The sequence below is a fragment of the Ceratosolen solmsi genome, unplaced genomic scaffold, assembly GCF_000503995.2.
Source record: "Ceratosolen solmsi marchali unplaced genomic scaffold, CerSol_1.0 scaffold23, whole genome shotgun sequence".
Lineage (NCBI taxonomy): Eukaryota > Metazoa > Arthropoda > Insecta > Hymenoptera > Agaonidae > Ceratosolen > Ceratosolen solmsi.
The window spans coordinates 2794404-2819882 of NW_011948430.1; the positions used below are offsets into that span (position 1 = coordinate 2794404).

A 25479-nucleotide genomic window follows, 5' to 3' on the forward strand; every position below is an offset into this window, starting at 1 on the left:
TGGAATATTAAATTATTCGCACATACTTGTAATGAAAAGGCAGCTTCTGTTTCATAAACTTTAATAATAAATGATGAATCACAGGACAACTCTCGATAAAGCCAATTTGATCGTGAAAATATCATCAACGAGACTTTTCAATAAAATATTATTACACACACGCACATACACGCGCACGCGCGCGCACACACACACACACACACACGTGATATCTCTCTCTCTCTCTCTCTCTCTCTCTCTCTCTGTCTCACACTCTCACTCTCACTCTAGTCAGGGCAAAAATAATAATATTTGTCAATATTGTTTTAAAAAGCCTTGCGAGACTCGTGGTCAAAGCAATAAACTAATACTGACTCTCTCTCTCTCTCTCTCTCTCTCTCTAACTTGTAATAAGAATGTCGGAGAAGCCAAAGACAAGAGAAATTCAAAGACACGGGAGTGGATCTCAAAACCATAATAATAGCTAGCCGCATGATAATGGTGTCAAGATCAGGATCATGAGATTATCGTCAGCTGACCGACATACCGATCCGCCGACATCCAGCGTCGCCGTTCTATTATAATAATCTTCAATTTGTCGCGAGAAAAGTCCGTGAGTAAAGGGAAGCGAAGGCACCCCTTCCCAGGAGTCGGTGACGCCGAAGGGAGAAACGTAGAGTGTATCGTCGAGCTTGCGCCGTGTGAAAGCTCGAGCGGAGCGGCGTCGCTTAAGCGCCCAAAAGAAAGCGAGTCTCGAGCGACTCGCCGCCACGGAAGGACAGCAGTCTTGTGGAGGAGAATCGCGCTTATCGCTCGCGCCTCACCTTCCCTCAACCTTATTATCTCTGTGCAGCCGAGGTCGATTTCAAAAGTTCATTAGGAAGGCCATCGCCAAGTGCTCGCCGACGAAGAATGCGCGTTGTCGTGGCTTGGCTACTGGGTGCGGGAAATTGAGAGTGCGAGGCCTCGATGAGGTATGGGAAATGAGCGACTCGGGGAGGCATGTGCGTGCACGGGGCCCTCGCGGAGGACAACGCTAGGTTCATACTCCTGGCCTTCGTACTCGCGGCTTATATGCTTGCCGGGGCTGTCCTCTTTCAGAGGCTCGAGTCCGATGTCGAGATACGACAGGTAAATTTTAAACTCGTCCTAATGGTGTATCGAGGCATTGTTCCTCTGGCTCTTTCGCATTTACGACATCTCTGTCACTCGTATCCCCTTGCGCCTCGATCATTTAGACGATTTGCTGTTTTCCGGTCGGCAAACTAGTCGTCGTTCATAATGTTTAACGCGTGAATCTCCCACCCAGTCGAGAGATTATATTGGACGGGTATGCAAATATCTTTTTTTTCTTCTTCATCACAATCTTGCTCAAAGTCTCTGCGGCAATAAAAGAAAATAAATAAATAAATAAAATTGAAAAGACGGTCAAAATCGAAAAGCTTACGTTATTCTATTTTAATGCGACTATTTACGAACATTTCAAAATTTAATTAATAAATTATGTTTTTCAAGAAAGGGGAAGGGGAAGGAGGATGGGGGAGGGAGGGGTGGGGGAGAAGGCGCGAGAGGTAAAAAGAGGGAAATGCGACTCATTTGTAGCATTATATTAGTCACTTAATTGGAAATCTTAAAATTAAATATTAACATACTTTGCTATTGTAAGAATCTTAGTAGATCATCAAGCGTTATCGGGATAATCTATAAACTCGTTACTCGATACCATTGTTCAGTCCTGTATGCGAAACACGGGAGGAGAATCGTTTTTCAATATGCTGCAAAATAATATGAATCTATGCACATTATTTTGGGTATATGGATATTTCATATTCAGTTATTAACGCATAGTTATTATTATTTTATTATTATTGATTTCCAAATGATACTTAATGTTCATTTAGAAGTATGTCAATTGTGCGAAGATACAAATGACAATTTTTACATTATAAATATAAACGAAATTTGGAAGAAAACGTTGTCTAAACATTGCCACTCAATAATTCTTACCAGCAAATTGATAATTAAGAGTTTTATCATTACGTGTAATTCTCGCTGGCTTTTCATGAATTTTTTGAATAAGCTATTTATTTTATAGAATTGCGACAACGAAATAGTGCCAACGTATTTTTCCCATTTTTTTTTTTTAAGGCCAAAAGATAAAAAATTGAATATTGAAAATTCATGTACACAGTCGTGCTCGTATCTTACGTTTTTTTTTTTTTTTTTTTTTTTTTTTTTTTTTGAAAAATTACTCTTTACAATTAAAAATCATAGAATTTTTCATATCGAGAATTAATATAAAAGTAATGTTAAATTAATGTTTGTTAAGGATTGGCCAATAACGTCTTCGTTTCCAAATCTTTTAATTAAATGATGCCGAGAGACAAGTTATTATTTTCTAATTCTCCAAGTAATATAGTAATAATATTCAAATGATTTTAATTCAATAAGAAGAGATTGACCATAAAAAAAATGAAGTAGTTTTATATTAAGCAGTAGAAATTCTGTACAAAAAGTAGGTTTAAGCACCTAGATTTGGATCAAGGGAAATCGATCTAAACAAAATATGCATGAAGCAATTCGAAATTGTGATTGTATTTCGTTTACTGACATACAACTTTGTTTATATTATATTTGTGGTACTTACACCTTGAATTATTGTTGATAATTTGATTGACCTACTTCGTATTGTTCATTATTTCTTTACATAATGTTTTATATTTAGTTATAAGCTCCTATTGAAAATATACACTTTTTAAATTGACATTTTGACATACTTATTAGCTCGATATTATAATATATTAAATGATTATAATATAAAGTATAAATAATTAATGTTTCAAGTCAAATAAAATCATTATAGTATTAATGATCGGTTATGGATTTTTTTTTTATATATATACAATAATTTACTTACAGTACCAGTGAAAATTATGTGTCTTTGAAATTGTAAATATTTGAAAATAATTTGTTTACTTAGTGCTTTTAGTACAAAATCTGTTCGTCGTCCATTTAAAATACTTTACTAATTCTTAAAGCACTTTCCTTCTTTGAATCGCCGCTCAATAATATATATTATGTATTGTAATTATTAATCATAATACGAGCAATATTAATTTCATAAAAAAGAAGAAGGACGGACAGATGAATTCAAGTTATTTAAATATATCCAAGCAATTGTATTATATATTGAATAATAAGGCGGATAATATATGCTATGCTATGGTAAAGTCAATATTTAAATTAAGACGTCAACCTTAACCTGGTACATTTTCTAAACTACATTTCTTTTTCTTTTTTTTTTCACCTTTTTCACCTTTTTCAATTTTTTTTTTTTTTTTTTTTTTTTTTTTTTTTTTTTTTTTTTTTAATAAATTTTGATACTAGGTCATTTGTTCGAATTCCTTAAAGGCTTCGCATTTTCAGTTTTCATCTTACATATATCGAGAGCACGGAAAAATTTGTAAATTGCAAGGATTCCATAGGGCGATAAAAATGATCTGGGTAACGTAGCATCCATAATTCCTCGAATTTTTAAATTAACGCAAAAGCTATTGTGCAAGTACCGGTAAATAACGAATGACCAATGACGGAGAATCTAATTGAAAGTAAAAGAGTCGAGGAATTCATGGCTGTGCAAAAACATTTGTACGTGTCGTCGATCTTGGTTTTCCTTTCATTATTAAGGCTATAGCAGTTTAGTTTCTAAAGAGGGCAAAGTTAGAGCTGACGAAGGCATTAAATAACTATCGGGTATTCATTAAACGTATCAGTCGATAAAGTTTGATCTGAGGTTAAAAGAGAAGGAAAAAATCAAAAGAAAAAAAGAATAAAAAACAATGAAAGTTTCGCTATCAATTCTATTGCTTTATTTATTCACGTGTCGCGGTAGCGAGACGCAAGTTTAAAAAGCCGTAAAGAGCGCAAGATCGAATAAAAAAAAGAAGAAAGAAAAAAAAGAAGAAAAAAAGGAAGGGACGCGAGGCTTAGTATAGTAGACAGCAAATAGCTAGCGAAGGCCAGAGGTTGAAACTTGTTGGAGCGAATTTGTTGTAGGCCGCGGAGTTCTGGAAGGTCTACCAGGCGTTCCGCCGGCATCATCTTCGTGGCAGTTCACAGGCGCTTCAGCGTCTCCATGAGCTATTGTATGCCTACGGCAATGCCTCCGCTATCGGGATAATCAACAAACGCAGGCGCTGGGACTTCCCGGGGAGCTTTCATTTCGTCGGCACCATCGTGTCGACCATCGGTAGGTATGCGAAAAATGGTGTCGGCGTACGCGCGGGAATGAAAAATAAGCGCCGGGGAATCCTAATAATTTACTATGACCCAGCTCTACATACTACTCGCGTAAGCATTAATACGACAAAGATGCGCGAGGATTCTCCTCTAGCGTCCCGCTTTACTTTATCCGTTTGCTTACGTTTGATTCGCGCTGACACTTTTTTTCTTCTCTCTTTTTTTTTTTTTTTTTTTTTGTTGCCTCTACGAAGCAATTTCATGAAATGGCATGCCGAAATATTATTCACCTATTGCAGGATATGGGAGTACGGCGCCCCAAACCTCAGCTGGGAAAGCGGCTGTCGTTCTTTATGGATTTTTCGGATGCTCTGGTAATGAAACACTTATAGCCATATAAACGTAGTGGCGAGATCAAGTGGAGCAATACGCGCTTTGATAATAAAAGAAATAGGGCTAACGAGAGGATGAGAAAGATATTTTTGCAGCCTGGGAGGCTTTTAACGTCGTGTCCTTATGAGTAAACTTAAACGAGTGATATTTATTTTTTAACGATTATATTGTAATTAACGAGCATGATTAAGAATTTTGCCATTCATATGCAAATTCATGTCCTATTGACTCTTAGATATAACATATTAAGTATAATATATATATATATATATATATATATATATATATATATGTGTGTGTGTGTGTGTGTGTGTGTGTGTGTGTGTGATAAAATATGATTATTTTTAAACCGAGACTTAATGTATAATTTGCGTTTCTTAATAAGTTAGCAGCTACGTGCCAATGCATGTATTACGAATATCCTCGTAGGTAGCAGCTAAATCTGCTCGCTCTCTCATTGTCCTATGCTTGAGAAAGAAAAAAAAAAGAAGGAGCATTAAGTGTGTTGTTACTTTGAACGAGCCATTGATAAATACAGACGTATTAAGAATTTCCAAAATCAAGTGCCCAAAGTGCTTAAATAACCCATGAATTTAAGGATTGACAATTTTACGATTCTCTGTTATCGACTCAAGGTGGAATTCTATTCTTCAATCTGTTTTTGGAGCGAATCATAACGTTCCTCGCGTGGATCTTGCGCAGTTTGCATTTAAGGCGCTTGAAGAAGCGTTTGAAGCAAACAACTTTGGCGAGCTCGCGAAGGCTTTCGCGTACATCCAAGTCCAAGGATGGTAAAACGACATTGCCAGATATTCTTGACGACGAGGAGGAAGAGGTAAGAGTACGTAGATAGCAATATCGGATGTGTTAATTATTAATTAAGAGACGATAGAGAACTGAAAAATATTCACTTGAAAATTTCCAATACATATACCTGGACTCATATTGTTACTCATTATTATCTATTACTATTATTATTGCTATTGTCGTTTTTATTATTATTATCATCATCATCATCATCATTATTATTATTATTATTATTATGGAGAGAACGGGCAATGCTGATTTACAAAGCAAAATTTTTTAAGTTTGAGCGCGGTTTTTCGATAAAATAACTATTATTATTATTGTCAAGTATCCTACACATTGCGTGAATTAATATTATTTAAGTAACAAATGATTAATTTATTCATTGAGGTACTTTATGTTAGCCACACTTAATTATCAATGAACAATAAGTCATTGGCGGCGTTAGATTCTAAAATGAAGACATTTAATAATTTTGATTGCTTAATCATATAATCGATAATTAAGTCAATTACAAGCGAACATCCATCGGCCAAAAAGACATAGCTAAAGACAATAAAATATATTTTTTAATATATTTCGGTTATTGGGCAAATAAGAAAACGCGTTAAAAAATTCATCATCGAAAATGCGATGTCTTGCTTTGACACTTTGGCTGCGCGGAGCTTTATTGCAATTCAAAACGTCCACGCTATTTCGCTCAAAATTTTGCCAATAAATCAGATCAGCTTCAAAGAGATCAGGGGCTCGACATTAGCCTGCAATTACTGCTTTGAGTAGCACTTGAACGTGCCACGCTTAAAATAAATACACGCGAGCCTCGATATTTAATTTACGAAGCATCTCAAAAAGATGTCTCGCGAGGTTTAGGATAATGCGCGCCGTAAGGGGGTCAGATAACTCATTGGATGGGACTTCCTAGGTGGGACTGGAGCACTGGAAGCCGAGCGTCTATTGGGTGATGCTCTATCTCTCGTTGACGTCCTGCGCGGTCGCTTGCACGGCCGCTGCCCTCTACGCGCCCCTTGAAGGCTGGAACTACCTGGAGGCGCTTTACTTTTGCTTCGTGAGCTTCGCGACCATCGGCTTCGGCGACTACGTCAGCACGCAACGACCGAACTACCCCTACGTCCACCTGTACGCTCCTCCCTCGTATACATCCAATTTTCACTTTCAATTGTCTTTAACTGGTTACTCGCGTGGACGAATACCTTTCTCTTTATTTTGTTTTTATTGTTTTCCTAAAACTGTCGTAACCTCGCTTTTATTTGACTCGTAATTACGAAGCGATTTTACCTTGACTGAAGTTCTATGCTATATCGACGTGTCTTTGATCACTATTTTTTTTATTTATGTTTAAACAATATTAAAATATACATACATACGTACATGTGTGTCTCTGGCTGTGTGTATGTATATATATATATATATATATATATATATATATATATATATGCGCCCACACACGCACGCACATACATATATACATATAAATATCGATTGCCCTTTCAGGTATAGATTTGTAAACTTTATGTTTTTGGTGATCGGATGCTGTTGTATTTACTCGCTTTTAAACGTTACGTCAATAGTTATAAAGCAAGGATTGAATTACGTGATTCGCAAGCTTAATTGTCAAAGTCATTCTATGGCTGCACCACATTTGCCAAGGAGAAGGTAATAATACTTTCAATTACACGTCATATTATTATTATATCATAATTTTCACAATTTTCCTTTTGCTTTTCATTTATTTATTTAAATTTTTTTTTTTTAACTCGACTTTACTATTTCAATTTGAACCAAAAATCTATCATGTGCTTTGCAATCTTTGTTTTGTCAATTTAATTTCTTTATTTCACTCCAAGTTATTAGAGTTAGCCAAAACATTCTATATTCACATACTTAAAACAATTTACATAGTAATATTTGCAATTATTTATTTAATCATTTTTACAGTCATAATTATATTTAAGGAATAGTTAACGATTGATTTCGTTCTTTTTGTTTCACTTAAGAATTTATTTAATTCTTTTTCATATTGCTTTTAACGCTTTTTCCAATATTTGAAATAACGCGAACCATAAAAGTGGAAAAATGGAAAAAAATTTAATAATAGTAAAAGCAAGAAGCATATACTTCTTCGGTAATTCATGCAAATAAATCGATAATGAAACTTCAGTATGAAAATTTGTAAAGTCGATAATATTTGGCTAGATTATGGTAATATTTAACTCAATTTGAAAAATCGCTAGTATTATTAAGTATTTTGATCAAATTTTGCGCAAACGGGAAGTGGCTGACCATTACTATTCCGGTTAACTTATAAGCACAGAAATTTCTAATTTCAGTTGAATAATAGTGCACACAAATTTACCTTTTAATACGTAATAAAACGATTATCTCAAAATTATATTATAATGAAACTTGTTAACGGTTAATTAACCAAAAAAAAAAAAAAAAAATCAACTTTTAAAATAATTAGGGCCACGTATACGCGTAGACTTGATGTAAACGTAAGGAAAAAATTGTTAAGGTCCTCGGTGTCGGCGATCTACTACACTCGGCGTAGGCCAACAAAGCACATGCCGCGGGATTCGGTAAAGCCCGAGATTGACGGGGAGATCGACACGTCGCGGCGCATGTCGGGCGAGCTCATCTCCATGAAGGAATTTCTCTCGGCGAATAAGGTCTCGCTCGCCCTCATGCAGAAGCAACTTTACGAGACGGCCCACATGCAACACATGCCATTGCCGCTGCCGATGCCGAGCCTCCACCACCACCACCACCACCACCATCACCATCACCAGCCACAGACGCGAGCTTTCAATGCGGGACCCGCAGCGGTCGGCCCACTTGCCATCGCCACGGAGAAGCTCGAGGGCGGCAACACCCACGGGACTATTAACCGCAGATAAGACGGGGAGCGCGCGCGCGCGCGCGCGCCCATGGAGATATCTACTTCCTTGCTACGTTCTTCAACATTCGTGCGCTGCATGAAGAAGTATTTTTTTTTTTTACAAAGCTTCGCCGGGACTGGGCTGCACTGTATTTAACATTTTTACACCGAGTGCATTTGTTTCTATTTTACGATTTTGAGGGGAATAACGAAATTTGCACGCTCTCACGATTTTCCAAAGTACATTGAGATTTTTATTGCTTAAATAGAGAGTAAAGTTGAAATAATTATCTTTATTTTTTTGTTTTTGTTTGTGCGAATAAAGGTTCCATAATGTATCCTTACTCACAATTATTATTATTATTATTATTATTATTATTATTATTATTATTATTATTGCTATTATTTAACTTTGTTTAATTAAAGAGGATTCAGTGTAGTGTATTTTAAATGCTCCCTTGCTTGTAACGTTAAAGACTTAGGAAGAATTACAATATTTTTGATAAAGGCTCTTCGACCTTATTTTCTGCCTTTGCGTAGAGTAAACTAATTATTTATTATTTATTTTATCGGCATTAAATGAAATGTTAATGCTTCGTACTTGTATAAAACAAAAATAAACAAAATAAAGAAAAAAAAAATAATAATAAAAAAGATAATGTAGCGAATTATTGAATAAATTAAAATAATACAAATGATAAAACCAGTTAATTTTGCTCGTTGTTACTTTATTTATGTTTGGGATCATTTAAACATTATTTCAGCTTTCGAATATCACCTACCACAATTTGTTTTTTTTTTTTAAATTGTTTCAGTGTGTACGTAAAATACACATTAATCTTTTTAAGTTCAATTAACTATTATAATCTTGAATATTTTTTCTTTTTTTTCATTATTTTCCAACGACAGGCTTATTCTCTCTTGTGCTTCTTTTTAATTTTTTTTATTTTTTATTTTTTATTTTTATTTTTTCTGTCTATTTGAAGAATCGAAAAATGGAAAGTCACACTTTAGCATAGTATAATATGTTCAATGACGGATATTTCACTAATTTAACCGAATAATTGGCCAGAGAGAAAAGAGAAAATTGTTATGCGTTTATGCATATGCTTACACGTGTGCGTATGCATCAGTGTACAGACAAGTGTGTGTGTATGATATTTTGGTTTGTATGTAGGTATGCTTGCGTTTTTTAATTTTTTTTTTTTTTTTTTTTTTTTTTTCGTACGAGTCTGCTTGTGTAATAACAAATTATTGATTCATAGCTACTTGATAAAGAGACGTTTCATACTGACTTGAAGCATATCTTCGAGATAAATCCAGAATAGACATATAATTGATACGCGCAAGATTAGTTTATTAAATTGTATAAGACGATTTAATTCGCCTTTAAAAAATTTGATCTATAATGGAATATTATATCACTTTAATTTCTCTCTAAATTGCACACAACTAATCCACGTAACAATTACGATAGTGCTTTTTACCATTGAACTTTCTGATTTTTTATTTATGGAATACTGTTCTAAAAATCTTGAAATATATAGTTTGCCATTGTTTCAAAACTAATCTCGTCAATTATGTTTAAATATATATATTTTTTTTTATGTTTTCTTTCATACGACTTCCAACATAAATAATTGCTTTTTCTACTTTGTCAGTTGGATAAGATTTGCCACAAGATTTAGCGTATGCTTAAGATTTTAAAATAATTACTAGCAAGTCGAAACCTGGTTTCATCTACACATCGAGAATTTTTAAGACAGTCGTTTCTCTGCTAATCCATTTATTATAACTTGTCTAAAGACAGATTCAACAATAAGTCTATCTCTGAAATTTGACATGACATTATTGTACGGTACGAATCGTCAAATAACACTGTGAGATCGACCGATTGGACAAAACAACAGCACCCTGAGATAATGCTTCAGAGTGAGCGCCAAATGCTCAACATTTAGCGCCAACAAACTGCGTTCCAGGCATATTTCAATAAACCGTCCTCGCTGCACATCTCGATTCGCTTACTTTATTTCCACATCCTGCAACCTGGCAGAAGCAGCAACAAGCACAGCGACTTATCAAGGTTTCGCTGTGCACAAAATTTATTTGGATCGCCGAGAGATTCATATCTGGCGTTAAATTCGTCAAAATTCCGGTCCGCTATCACACGGCTTTGGCGTTAGACTCCCTTCAGCGCATGTCCCGCACGCGAGTAAATTGTGGGTTCAGCAACTCGAATCCGTTGTTAATGGTCAACGAGTCACTGGCTGCGCTGCTTATTCGTATTATGCGAGGTTTTATAAATTCTGGATCCTCCGGTTCCTCGCAGATTTCATAATGCTCGTTCGTAATGCCCGAGCTTTTAATATTGGCGTTATTCGATGCTGGCGGTTGGTTTTGATTCTGCGGTGGACGGCTTCGTGGACGTGGAATTTGATCTGCAGGTTCCATTAGACTAGAATGCTTTTTGCGCTGATGCTGTAAGAGTTTCGCCTGTAAACGAGCCATTAAATTTCAGTTTTGCTGAGAAAAATATTACTTATTCGCATTTAATAATTAAACATTCTTAACGATATTTATATTTATAGTTCTTTTACCAATTTATACGGACAGTTTTGATTTAAAATTATTATTGTCATAATTATTATTGTTATCATTATCGTTATCATTATTGTTATCATTATTGTTATTGTTATTATTGTTATTGTTATTGTTATTGTTATTATTATTATTATTATTATTATTATTATTATTATTATTGTCATTATAATTATTATTGTTATAATATTATTTTTCGTTTTAACACTCTGCAATTTAATACTTAAATGTCTAATAATAATTATTGAATTTAAATTAATTCAAATAATAAATCAACTAAACGCTTATGAAAACTTACTTTACTAGCATATTGTTTGTGACACCATTGGCATCCTTGTGGAGCAGTTTTAATACTGCCAGCAGCCTGACTGAACGTTGGATTAGGTAAACCAGGAATATCAAATTCTTTATTTCTATTGCTTGGTGGCAAGGCTGCACCTGGATGATTTTTCATAATGTGCGCCTTTCGCTTACTGCTACTTTTGTAGACCTTAAGATAAGTAATACGCATTACGTTACTCTAAAGTGTTAATCAATTTTTATTAATTTAAGATTTTCTTACTTTGTCGCAATATTGACAGTAATAGTCTCTTGTTTGGCGCAAAATTGGCAAGCTAAGTTCTGGTACAGATTCAGGAGGGACATCGGGATGACGTTTAGCTAAATGATTAACGAGCATACCCCTACGTTTAAAACCGACTTGGCAACGACGACATTTGTAAATAAAACGGTCACAATCTACTGGATTTACCTTCAATAAAACATGATTATAAAATCTTGTAATAAAATGTCAATTTATGCATGAACAGTTACTACCAACCTTTGGAATTGTTTTTTTGGCACGATTATTTGACAAGATTTGGTCCTTAGTAGTTTTTTGTGTATGATGTACACGAATCACATGATCTTTAAGTTTATCCTTTCGTTTAAATTGTTTTCCGCAATTTGCACACTGGAATTCTCTGAATTTAAAGAGTTTTTTTTAAATTTCAGTTATTCCGTAGGAAATTTTTTTCTCATTTTTACCAATATAATGATTAATCTTTACCTGCGATCTGAATGTTTCAATAAATGCATTCTTAATTTATCGGCTGCAGGAAAACATTTTAAACAGATCTGGCACTCGTGTTTTCGTTCCAAATGCTGAGTTCTGGAATGCTTACGACTATGACTAGTAAATGATTTTTGGTAATGAGGACAGACAAATGTTTCTTCTTCTTTATTGAGATCTGTTTCATCAAAGTCCTTTAATGTTAATATATGGCCATAAGTTTCTTTACATGTAGCGCACTCGAGATGTTGACCATCTTCTATAAATAGGTACATTACATGTTGATTAAAATCTTCTTTTTTTCTATTTTTTTTATTTATTAATTTATTCAGTTTAGAATCATTTTAATTGATTTTGTGAACTTACTTTGATGTATTTTTATATGGCGAGATAGGGAAGAATTATTTAGAAATGTTTTTGAACAAATATTACACGATAAAGATTCATTGTCTTTAATATCATGTACTAGAGAATGCTGTTGCAACTTGGATTTTGTTGAAAAATGCTTTGAGCATGCTGTGCACTTGTAAATACTTGAAGAAACAACATTAATTGCTTTTTCTGTTAAATCAATTTGATCAGATTGTGTAACTTCTTGTTTCATTAATTCTAATTTAGAATCTGGAAAATTTTCTTGCCCTTTCTCTGGTTGATTAAATTTTGATAGCTCTTTATGATTAAACGATACTTTATTCTCAATTTGAGATTTTGAATTAGTTATGATATTATCCTCGTTTTCGATAATGTCTAGATATTTTCTGAAAATAAATTAATTATCGATTACATTTAAATCCTCATTAATCAAGATTCAATGCATTCTAAATATTATTAAAAAATTATATACTGGAATGAACTCTGAGCAGCTTTGTGTTTCATTAGAACTTTTGAGGAATTACTGCGATAATCTTCAATTATTGAATTTTTCTTAATCTTCTCATCAGCAATTTCAATTTGACCAGTTTTTATATGTGACTGAGTGCAAAATTCCATATTGGAATCTAATGGACAAGAGTAATTATTATATCGACATGTCATCGTGGCGTATTCCATAAAAACAATAAACAAATTGTTTACCAATTATATTTGCGTGTTTAAATTCAAATACTGGTAAATTTCTACGCTTTCCATATTCGAGACTAGGACCGGCTTTTAATTCCTCTTGGGGCATTATATTTCGGGTTGTTAGAAATATTATTCCATCGTTCTGCTGGCATATGATTAGATTTTGCTCCTCGTAGGTATGGGCAGGTCTTACAAAACGCATCCAATTGGATGAATCTGAAAAATAATGAAATTTTAAATAATACATTATTGTTAAATTATACATTAAGGGTTGTACATTAAAAGAATATAACTGACTTTCATCCGATACATCAATTTGCAAAAACTCTCCCTCTTCTTTAGACTCTAATAGCAGTGGCAAACTATTTATTTGTGATCCATCATAAAGATGTAAAATTCCTTCGATTGGACCAAATTGAGTGCGACGACGAATATTTCGTTTTGCGAAAACTCCAAACTCTGGCGATCCGTCGGTAATATCCGAAGCCGATAGCTTATCAATTGATAAATAAAGATCTGGTAATGTTGCGACCGCTCTAGAAGGAACAGGTTGATCAGCGATGGTGCACACACTATGCAAGGTACAGTCGGCTGCATCTGTGCAAGTGCTATCACAGTCCTCGTACCCTAAGCGTACACAGTATTATTAAAACATATTTCATCTTAACGATAAAGAATTTGTTCAAGTAAGTTTACATTATATGTGAAAATATTACAAATATACTTATAATTTATATTTAGTGTCTAAGAAAATTTATTAACAGTAAAGTGTACTCATAACTTATAAGTAGTGAAATAGTATAAATAAATGAAAATACTTACATAAGCTGTCCTCGTTAATTTGATCCTTACACCAATAAATATCTTTCTTATCAGAATCCAAAATTCTCTCAGATTGTTCAGAGAACTTCTTATAACTTTTCATTGATGATATTTGTGCATTCGTTTCTTCATCTATATCATGCGGTAAGATGGTTTCAGTAACTTCATTAACATTGGAATGAAGGCTTGAATTTAATTTTATAGAATTCATAACATTCATTTGATCTTCTTGCATAACAAGAAAATCTCTTGCAAGAGCTAAATCAGATCCTGGTATTCCCGCTAGCATAAGCGGAGTAGAAGAAGGCTCCAAGTCAGAATTTGAACCTAAATAAAATTTGTAATTTTAAAAATGCTTTAATTTTAATGTGATAATTTGCAATAAAGTAAAATATCTTTCAAGCTTATGGCGATTCATTTAGTAATGGATAATATCTAGGTACGTTTTAAAATAAATAAAAACGACTTATAAATATATGTAAGTAAAATAAATACCTTGTATAAGCATCAACTCATTACCAACGCTTGAAACCAATTCGTCGCTTGTACTATCTGTAAAATCTTGCGAGTTTTCACTTTGAGAAATACTGGGGTTAGACGATTGATCGGTAAGTTGAGATGAGTATCCATTAGTGATTCGTACGGCAGATTCCGATGTTGATATAAGAGGCGATGATGGCTCTTGAAGGACAACGATCGAGTTATGGAAAGGTGAAGAGGGCAGTGGGACTGGTGTTGGCGAATATCTTGCAGCAGAGCTCATATTCGGATCATGAGGACTGACACAGTGTTCAAAGTCTGATAAAGGAGAATTTGCTCTTGATGAAAAAGAAACTTGCTCATAAGATGGATACATTCTTCCAAAATCTCTTGCTTGTTCTTCAACATATTCAACCTAAAAGTAGGACTCTCATTATAACAATTTTTTACAATTTCTTAATCGGTTAAATATTTTTATATTTATCAAATATCATTTATCAAATTTATACTTTTACAATTGTTTATTTACTATTTAAGAAATAATAAATAAGTAAAATAAATGTTCAAGTTTTCACGTTTACAAAGTTTTATACTTTTTAAAAGCTTAAAAATGATTCATAATTAATAACATTGTAATTATGTATATATATACTTTATGTATATTTATGTGTGCATGCATTATATATATATATATATATGCAGGGTCGCGTAAAATGTGCATGCGCGGGCGTGTATGCACATGTAATAAATATACGATACAGAAGTGTAGTTATGCCTATGCATATAAATATATGTAATATATATAAAAAAAACACGCGCACACAAACGCGCGCGCGCACGCGACGTATAAATATGCATATATGCATATATATGCGTGGGTATGCGTGGGTGGATGCGCGCGTGCATTATTTTAAAATTATAATAAAAAATAATTACTGTCAAGAATAAGAGTTTGTTGTTAAGCTTTTTGGGATGATCACAAAAGGTTGAAGATGAAACAATGTTATCATCAGGCCAATTTGATTCGCTGCAAACTTTATCTATGATTGTCATATCCATGGGGTCAGCGACAATGACAGGGGCCCCCTCAGGAGGGCCCCTTTGGTCCATGTTATTTCACAACTGAAGCCTTCCGCACAGATATACTGATAGAAAAAGATTTCATAACTTTATCGTACGTAACAGAACAACAATGATGGTATATGCATGCACTGGACAGTAAGAGAGAAAGTAGGCTAGTAGTTGTATTTAAAGAAAGTGCAAAGTTTTAGAGAAAGTCGTTGAAATAAAATTCTCTACTAGTTTAATAAATGAATTGATTACTAACGTGTCAGGTTCTACGTCTATTTTGAGCTGCAATGCAGCAACGAATCAAGTACCAGCGATCCACAAACAGAACTACAAACGAAGTAGGTAGTGATTTACAGAATTTACTTTACACAGCAGCGTTCATCAACAATCGACTTTCAGTGGTTCTCATTCTCACTTGAAATAACTTTGGTTACATATTATAATTCCATCATTGCGGGAAAATTTAAATAGTGGAAAAGTTCATTTTCACTTTATTGAGTTTTTATAAATTATGAAATTATTCTCACATATCAATTTCCGATATTCTTTTGATTTTCATTTTTCATTCATATTATTTATATTATGATGTCCCATTTATAATAATAAATAACAAATACTTTTTTAGGTTATATATATGGTATTATATACAAGGTGCATTGAAATAAAATGCATTGGATGTTACGACCTTGTGTAGGAAAATACTTCAATAAAAACGTTATTATATGATTATTCAATTTAAATTATTTAAAGCCATAGAATATTAAATTTTATGTGAATTTGTGGATAAAAACAGCATAGATCAGTGTAATGGATGATTAAGTGAATATATATTTTACTAGAGATAATTACAGATAAATATATTAAAAAGAGAATCCGAACAAAAACTTGAAAATCTTATCGCGATATATAGTCTAATTCAATATTAGAGACTTAAATTAAAATTTCTTGAGTAATATGCAAATTCAGTAGATTGACTTTTGTACACTTTACTTCAAATACTAAAAATTAAAGTACATTATAATGTGCATTTTTTTAAATGACTAAGGAATCTAGCACTTACGCATTGCAGCTGGCAGTAAAATTTTGCGTTTTATTAATATTTTAATTTATTATTTGTAGTTATTTAAATTTGAATCGAGGGTATTGAATTATTTATCACTGTGTGCTTGAGTATAGGATATAAAAAACTTATACAGTTAAAAAAAAAAAAAAAATTAATTAATTAAATCATCGATATTTGGTTTACTCTTAATGATTTATATACTCTTACTACTACTAAGGCTGGAAGCATTAAACAAAAATTTGATGACTATGTTAAGCCTACATTCTTGAAGAACAGATTGAACATATTGATCAAATTTACTTTTTTTCAAACATTGAATCAAAATAATTGCCCGTATAAGAAATAATACTCTAAATAAACAACAAATGTAAAAATATTCAATCATTTAAAAAAATTAAGTGCACGCAATTACATCTTACATTAATCCTTCTTTTTTTTTTTTTTTTTTTTTTTTTTTTTTTTTTAAAAATTTACAATAATTAAAAAAATGAGAATCTTAATTGTTAAACAAGATAAAATGTAAAATAAAAGTGATGTTTTTTAAATCGATAAAACAGTGAAAAAGGTGGTTGAAACAGAGGATAAGTATTGTGGCAAAATATCAACAGCAATGAATTGTATCATGAAGTCACAATTATTATTGTTCGCATACTCACTATCGCGATAAGAGAAAAAAGTTATTAAATAGTCAATTATCTTAGTAGTATAATAATTAAAATGAATAATAACTCAGGTTAATGTCTATGAAATGCTGTCAGATTCATTAGTATTCTGTGCTGTCAATTAATAAAGAGTTGACAATATTATGCTACACTAGCACTACCAAAGACATTATATGAGCTTAATATTATTTTGAAATACGAAAAAATTCATTAAAAAATTCATAAAAATAAAAAAAGCGCCGTTACGATTAACATATATGTTGTGAAATTTATGGTTGAAACACATTTGTATTTTCATCTAGTGAGATTAAATCAAAATGAAAATACTTAGCTGTAATTGATCGGGTTAGAAAATAATTTGTCGAGTGGCCGAAAGCTTTTGAAAAAAATGATAATAATTGTGAAAAACAACGCCTTATTACAAATCATCTATATTAATTAATTTTTTAATATAATACAGAATCATAATGTATTTTAATAAATATCCAAGTATTTTTATCGTTATCTCAATATAAAAAATTTATGTAATAATTGTAAAAATTTTAAGTGCTTATGTAATCGATAAACGCATAGAAACACGAAGATTAATACTTTGTGTAATCTATACATATAAAAACCACACGAGAAATGATTATGTATTTTAAGACTGTTTTTAATTAATAAATAATTTACAAACATTTAACAAGACAAATTAGAAATTTTGAATCGCATTTTTCAACTTATTAACATAAAAAGAAAAGAAAATGAAAATATAAAACTCTTATGTATTAGGGCAATCAGAATGTCCGTATCTAAAAACAACAATTAAACAAAATAAACTAATAAAAGAAAGGTCAAAATAACTAATCGCCAGTGTGCCACAAGCGTTATCGGTACTCCGCATAGAAGCAGCGTAAAAGAACTAAGTGGCAGTGTATGTAGCACAGCTGTTATCAATTCTTGATACAGAGTAATAAAGCAGTTTTTTTTTTGTTTTTGTTTCTTTTTTTTATTTATTTTATTTTATTTTTGTTTTTGTTTTTAAATATGGTTAATAAATAATAGAAAATATTAATTAATTATTTGGGCGATTTAGAATTTCGATTTAGATCGACGGTGGTGCAATTCGTATTTTTGTTAATTAATAAAATTATTACCATTGTGAATTAGTTGTAACGTAATAAAGGACAAGTAAATTCTTATTTAAAGATGTGCTTTTATATATTTCAGCTTAAGAAATAGATTTTAATGCTTTCAAATAATCAAAATAAAATCTAATTCTAAATGAAAAATAATAATGAAAAAGGGAAAGGGCGAGTGTGAGCTTTGGTAGGCAAAATTGTAAAAATTAGTTAATAAATTAAGTGTATTATTGAACAGACAGTTATGGGTATGAGAATTTAAATTGATAGTTAAATTAAAACATAAAAAATAAAACTTGAAAATAAAATTTTGATAAATTAAAGACAATTTATTATTCGCAACAAAATTATCACGAATTTAAAGAAAATTAAGCAATTAAATTAACGACATAAATGTTTAAAATATGTTTAAAATTATCAAATATGAAACTTATTGATAGCAATAAGAACGAAATAATTTGTACACTGCAATTAAAAAAGATTGCCGATGTTCTCGAATTCTTTAATATTTGCTTATATTCGATGATTATAATTTCTTAATTTAATGCAAACTTATTATTAGAAAAATATGTATTCTTAGACTCAACATTTAATAACAGTGGGAAAATAAAAATAAAAGTAAAATTAATTACGTACTAAAGTGTCATAGGGTAAAAATAATTATTATTTTATACCGACAAAAAAAGAACAAGCGAAACATCAAGTTTTTCAAATAAAATTATATTTAAACTTTCATAGAAAGATCAAAAGATTTTTGTTAAAAATATATTAATAAAAATTGATACAAAAATCGAAACATTGATTTATGAATTGAATGACTAAAAATGTCAAGATTTGTTTGAGCTTCATTAATTATAAATGATAATCTACAAAGTTGTACGTCCTTTACGTTATCTTTATTATATTAGGCCGTGAATTAATTATACAAGATAAAAGGCATAAATATTAATAATAATTGTTGGTATATCAATCAGAATTTTACTCATTTCATATCAACTTTATATGCTAGATTAATTTGAAAATGAATAGTTAAATTAAAAAGCTTTTCAATTCTTTTAAGATAATACTATAAATTAATCTTATAATAAAATATCAAGTCTAGTTAATTTGGAAAATACAGTTAATTTTAAGGTAAGCTTGAATGACAATATCTGTCTTTTCATTTAATTAATATCATTATCAAATGAATTTATAAAGAATTTTTATTTCGATTATGATACATTTACAGTATCTTGCAAATATAATATTTATATGTATAAGCTAGTGAATTATAATTTTAGTTATTGTTCTGATTATAATTATAATAACTACAAGCAACAATTGGCTTTAAAGAAAATCAAACGGAATAATGCCCCAAATAACTCTTGATCCTAACGTCAATAAGCATAATAATTTATTAGTCACATTTTATAAGAAAATTAAATTTTTCTATTTATACATCTATATCATAATATAATATATATTTTTGCCAACTCTTTATCCGTAGTTTTTTAAGAAATTATGTGTGCTTCGTACAATCAATCACATGTGTTTTGTAACGCACACGTGAACTGCATTAAATCCGTGATTTTAACTACTCGCTATCATATTCGAGTAGTGTGGATTTATTAACCATATCTTTTTCGAATTAGTAAACAGTACTGATTAGTGGTATTGTATTAAAAGTACATCATTAAAAGAGATAAGATGAGTGTCAGCATTGACAAACCTTAATATATTGAAATTCAACAATATTTTGTGATTATAATCCGCAACAGTAAAAGGATTACTAAGATGGGTGAGTATTTGATATTATAGAATTTACTTTCGTAGATATTTAATAATTGCCAAATTTGGTTGGCTCACTATCAATGTAAGATGCATTGAAACAATTTGTAGCATAGAATATCTCAGATTACAAGTGTATACGCATGCGTAGATTTCTAGGGATTTCTCCTGTCGCTCTCTCTCTCTCTCTCTCTCTCTCTCTCTCTCTCTCTCTCTCTCTCTCTATATATATATATATATATATATTTATTTATTTATTTATTTATTTATTTACCATGTTTTCCCTAGATTTCTTACAAATTCAAATAAAATTATCGAAATGCTTTTGTTTTATTAATAAATAAATTGTAGAAATATTTTCCTTAATTTATTGAATATTTGATTTTGAATTTATTTTCAAATATAAAATGATTAGACTATTTTTTATGTCTTGTAGAGGTTTGTATAATATATATTTAAATAAATTTGGATATTTTATACCTTATGGAACTAGACTAATGATTAAAGCTCTCGCATCGTGGTGGTTCCATTGCTATAAACGCATGTACGTGTTGTTATCATTAATTTTCTGTACGAGATTTCTCTAATAGATATATCGCATTGATATGATTGTTGTTTAAACGTACTTTTAAATTTATCGTCCATAAAGTATTTTGATATAATTAGTCTGTCGGTTAACTTGTAAGATATCGAATAATCGTAATTATAATCATTACATCGAATTGATTGAATTCATGCTTTTATATTACAGTTTATTTTGCAGAGAATTCATTGACAAGTATGCAAAAGTCTGATTTATTATTGGATAAAACCGTTGGTTTTATTGGAGGAGGAAATATGGCTCAAGCAATTGGTATAGGACTTATAAAAAAAAGTTCGTCTATTTTCCATATATAATTTAACTGATTATTTTGTCCCATTAGTATATATTAAATTATTTGTAATACTTGATTATATTATTTATTATATTGTATGTATAAGATTTATTATTTTATTGTTATTTACCAATTTTAAATTTATTATAATTGATGTCTTATTATATAATTTTTATTTTAGATGCTTTGAAACCAAATAATATATGGGCATCAAGTAATACGGAGAAAACTTTAAGTGTCTGGAAAGATTATGGCATGAACGCCACGCTCCACAATTATGAAGTTATAGAACATTGTGATATAATTTTTTTGTCTGTAAAGCCACACATTTTGAACGAAGCATTACAAACTTGCAAATCTCCTTCTGGTGTGTTTAAAGGAAAACTTTATATATCTGTAATTGTTGGAATTTCATTAAACGTTTTGGAAGAAGTAAGTAAAAGTAAGCAAGGATTTATAATATTATTTACAATTATTATTAGCAGCACATAAACGTCTGTTGAATCATAAATTATAGAAACTATCAAAAATCGATGAAAATCCAAAAATAGTAAGATCTATGCCGAATACACCAATGATGGTTTCTGAGGGCATAACTGGTCTGTTATTAAGATTTTTTAAATGAAATTCTTGAACAATAATCAAACTGTAAATAAAAAAATTCTTTTGTAGTTTATTGTTGTTCTAACGTTCCTGAAGCTGAGGAAAAAATAGTAAAGACATTATTTTCGCTGTTGGGTATGTGTGAAAAAATTTCTGAATCACTAATAAATAGTGCAGGTGGTCTTACAGGTTCTGGGCCGGCATATGTAATATAACATTTATTTCTTAAACTTTTTATTTATCAATAATTGAGCCAACGATATCTTATAAGATAACATATTATTTTAGTTGTATACCGTAATTGAAGCGCTTGCGGATGGTGTAGTTAAAAAAGGTGTACCTCGAGAATTAGCTACAAAATTTGCAGCTCAAGTGCTCGTCGGTGCAGGGAAAATGGTCCTAAAAACAGAAAAGCATCCAGGACAATTGAAAGATGAGGTGTGTTCTCCCAATGGCTCTACTATAGCTGGAATATCTGAAATTGAACGTGGTGGTGTAAGGTGTATATGCATTATTAATAATTTTACATTTGACAATCGTTCGAATGATTTAAGAATGATGTTCTAATTTTATTTATTGTAATTTTTAGGTCGAGTATGATAAATGCCGTGGAAGCAGCTGTTAATAAATCAGATGAATTAGCATTATTGAGTATTAAAGACTAAAAATAATTATTATTAGAAACTAATGCATGCACAGAATGTCAATAAATTTATTTTACAATAAATAATTATTTAATTACTATGTTAATTTGAACATATAATTTAAAAAGAAAAACATGTATATTTTATTTTTAAAATAAGGAATATTAATTTTTTAATGAAAATAGAAAGGCTTTATTTGCTAACAATTGCTATTATGATAAATCATAGATAAAGTTGGTATGAAATTTAAGAATTAAATGCTATTAATTTATAAGTAACAATATTTTTAAATCACTTTATTTTACACTAATATTGACACAATATTTTTGATTTGTTTTTTCATTTTTATTTATTAAGTGTAAATCGAGTATAAATTTATTGACTTAAAAATCTTCTTATGCTAACTTGAACTTATTTTATTATTTTTCAGTTTATTACAATTAAATATAAAATTCATTAAAATTCTAAAAGAAGTAGAAAAAAGGAATTTTCCGCATAATATTTTCTCATTCATCCATAGATGAAGTTATATATATATATATATATATATATATATATATATATATATATATATATATAAATATAATAAAAATTAAAAAAAAAAATTAATTAGGATGTAGAAATTTTAACGTGAGATTTTTACTTTGTACCATTGAAATGTTATATGTATATATATATATATATAGATTGAATTTTCCTTTCAATTAATTTTTTTATAATTATTCATTCTTCGAAGCATTGACTGAAATTTTAATTTTAATGACGTCATTGCCCATTGCACGATGACATTAAAATAAATCGTTCAGCATTCGATTACAGCACATTACGATATAATTTGATGATTCTTATTTTTTATCGTTTTTCCGTCTTGAATATCTTCTCGAATGAATCGACGCTTAATAATCAAATACAAATATCATTATTAGAGATTTCAGTTTTCATTTTTCTGATATTATAAAGGATTTGTATACATGCAGCATATGGCATTATTTTACAAATCGCTAGGATAGAAAATGTAAAAGAGGTAAAAGGTAAAAATAAAATGTAAAAGGTCTGAAAACTTGAAATCTCAATTCGAAATTCTTGAAAAATGTTATTCCTTAGAATGAATTTTAAAACAGAATTACAAAATAAAGCATTTAGTTATATATATAATATTCGTTAAAAGTGCAACGGGAAAAAAAGAAAAAAGAAAAAAGTACGTTCGTAACGTAAAATTTAATGGCAATTCGTTAGAATCCCGCAGAGTCACTTCCACATCGATTAGCTCCATTGTAATTATAAATTATAAAGCCGCTGTCATATCTGTCGAGTCGGTCTTCCCCCGCGACGTTAAGTGAAATCAATTTCTCCCCTTCTGAAATCATTGAAAAAAAGGAATAAAGGAAAAATGAAACGATCGATTTACGAGCTCAAAAGCAAAAGAATGCGCCGGTCGGATAATTCGTTCTGCATCGGTTATCATATCCGAGGTCTGGTATGGCTAGTTTTGGCAATTATCGCATCGTTAAAAGTCTATTTTCAACGACAAGGCGAGGGTGCCGTCATGCACCGGCGGCGTGCACCAACCGAAGCAACAGATGACACGCGCCTACCACACCAGAGCAAAAGAGAGTGGCTTGTGGCACTGTGGGATGTCGGGGAGGGGCGGTCGATCGCGAGGGCAGAGAGGGACGGGGGTTGAGCAAGAAAGAAGAGACCCCTTATTAAGAGGCGTATGGATACCAGGATGCGAGGGCTCGTGCCATGTGGCCACTTCTCACTTTGCCCCTCCTGACTTTTTGCCCTGCTCACCATATTTACGAGTGCGTTAAACTCGAAAACGGGTGCATCCTAGATCATCGGGATATAAGCGATACAAGCAATAGGAGTGTCCTCAAATTAACATCCTTCTTTGGTCGTGTTCGCGTCTCTGTCGATACTACCGAGTGCTTTCCAATTTTCCTTTCATTTTCTTTAATGGTACCGATCTGGATGCCAGATAGGATCACACTAAGTGACCCCTTCTGTCTAATATAATCTTTATGAGATAAGTGATTTCTGAACTTATGATACGAATAGCTCTTTCGTCACAATTTTTTATGTCTTTCGTTTTTTTTCTTTTTCCTCGTCGTCTTCTAATACGTACGTTGCCATCACTTAACTCACGATTTCAATCTTTGTCATGCGTTTGCCCTCCCTTCATTACACAAAGGACATTAAACAATATTACGCGCTCGTCTCTTAAATAGGATATTTTAACGGAACGATGTGCAATCGTTTAATATTTCAAGGATGCACGCGCGCGTAATACAACCTAATGAATATTCATAATCAAAGGGAAGTCAGCTCTGAAATAGCGAGGTATCAACTTGAGCGTCGCGTCTTTTAATCGCGGTCAGAGAATTGCAAAATAACGCCTGTCGCAGTAGTAGAATACCGTAAGTGCGGCTTTTGGAAGCGAGGGCCCCGTAACTTCCCCGAACTAGATAATGGAAAAGCAAATTATCTGATAAAGGCATTGGCCGGTATAAAAGCTAAATAGCGGGTAGCGTCTACCGCGCGCAGTCGGACATTTGTTGCGCAGTGCAACGAAGCGGGAGGAGGGACGTCAAGGTGCACGCAGAGTCAGAAAAAGAGGAAGAGGAGGTGGAGGCCCCATTGAATTGGCGCGAGGCCGACGCGTGCCGCGAGTTGCCACCCCGATACTCATCTCGCGCCAAGGGGACTAGAGGAGGCAACCTACCCTTCCTTCTCTCTCTCATCCCCCCCCCCCCCCCCCCCCCCCCCCCCCCCCCCCCCCCCCCCCCCCCCCCCCCCCCCCCCCCCCCCCCCCCCCCCCCCCCCCCCCCCCCCCCCCCCCCCCCCTTCCTGCCCTCATTCGCTCACGCTCGCGCACGCTCTCTCTCTTTTTATCCTTAAGCCCCTTACCGCGCCGAGCACTGTTACACTCCTGGAGACAGTTGCGCTGACCCAACTCTGCGTGACGGCACGCGATCCGATGCATTATACATGACGCGAGATCATCATCGTCGCTGTTGGCGGCGTCCTTCTTGTCCTCCACGTCATTGTCGTCTCCTGCATTTTATTAATTTATTTGTTACACAGCCAATGTTATTATGACTATGATAATGTCGTGCTGACGCACCTCTTGCCTTATAATTATCCTACGATTTCGCGCCCGAAATACCCCGGAAACGATTGTTCGCCGATATGTGGAATACGCTTTTGACATCGCAATAGTTACCGCGAAGTAGGTTGCAGGAGGTATTTATCAACGTTCTTTTATTGTATTTACAATGTCGTATGAAAAAATATTCGCTCGGGTAACCCCCCCCCCCCCCCCACCACCCCCCACCACCCCCCC

The 25479-nt window shown here is 32.4% G+C and overlaps 3 protein-coding genes across 3 annotated transcripts; 2 read left to right on the forward strand and 1 right to left on the reverse strand.

Moving 5' to 3' along the window:
• The first annotated feature begins 717 nt into the window (after positions 1–717).
• Positions 718–8349, forward strand: LOC105364004 (potassium channel subfamily K member 13-like). Its single transcript, XM_011501838.1, has 7 exons — positions 718–1110; positions 4036–4228; positions 4518–4592; positions 5247–5446; positions 6341–6555; positions 6931–7092; positions 7952–8349. Exons 1-7 carry the CDS (start codon positions 982–984, stop codon positions 8331–8333), a joined length of 1356 nt encoding a protein of 451 aa, XP_011500140.1. The 5' UTR covers positions 718–981; the 3' UTR covers positions 8334–8349.
• A 1159-nt stretch (positions 8350–9508) lies between these two features.
• On the reverse strand, positions 9509–15776 carry LOC105364116 (PR domain zinc finger protein 10). The gene is made up of 12 exons (XM_011501980.1): positions 15264–15776; positions 14343–14742; positions 13848–14174; positions 13323–13652; positions 13038–13241; positions 12808–12961; positions 12330–12721; positions 11961–12222; positions 11733–11874; positions 11475–11663; positions 11211–11402; positions 9509–10807 (listed from the first exon to the last, which is right to left on the reverse strand). Exons 1-12 carry the CDS (start codon positions 15435–15437, stop codon positions 10505–10507), a joined length of 3069 nt encoding a protein of 1022 aa, XP_011500282.1. The 5' UTR covers positions 15438–15776; the 3' UTR covers positions 9509–10504.
• Positions 15777–20789: 5013 nt separating this feature from the next.
• P5cr (Pyrroline 5-carboyxlate reductase) lies at positions 20790–22173 on the forward strand. Its single transcript, XM_011501839.1, has 6 exons — positions 20790–20885; positions 21068–21318; positions 21404–21485; positions 21559–21695; positions 21778–21989; positions 22079–22173. Exons 1-6 carry the CDS (start codon positions 20792–20794, stop codon positions 22152–22154), a joined length of 852 nt encoding a protein of 283 aa, XP_011500141.1. The 5' UTR covers positions 20790–20791; the 3' UTR covers positions 22155–22173.
• The last annotated feature ends 3306 nt before the right edge of the window (positions 22174–25479 follow it).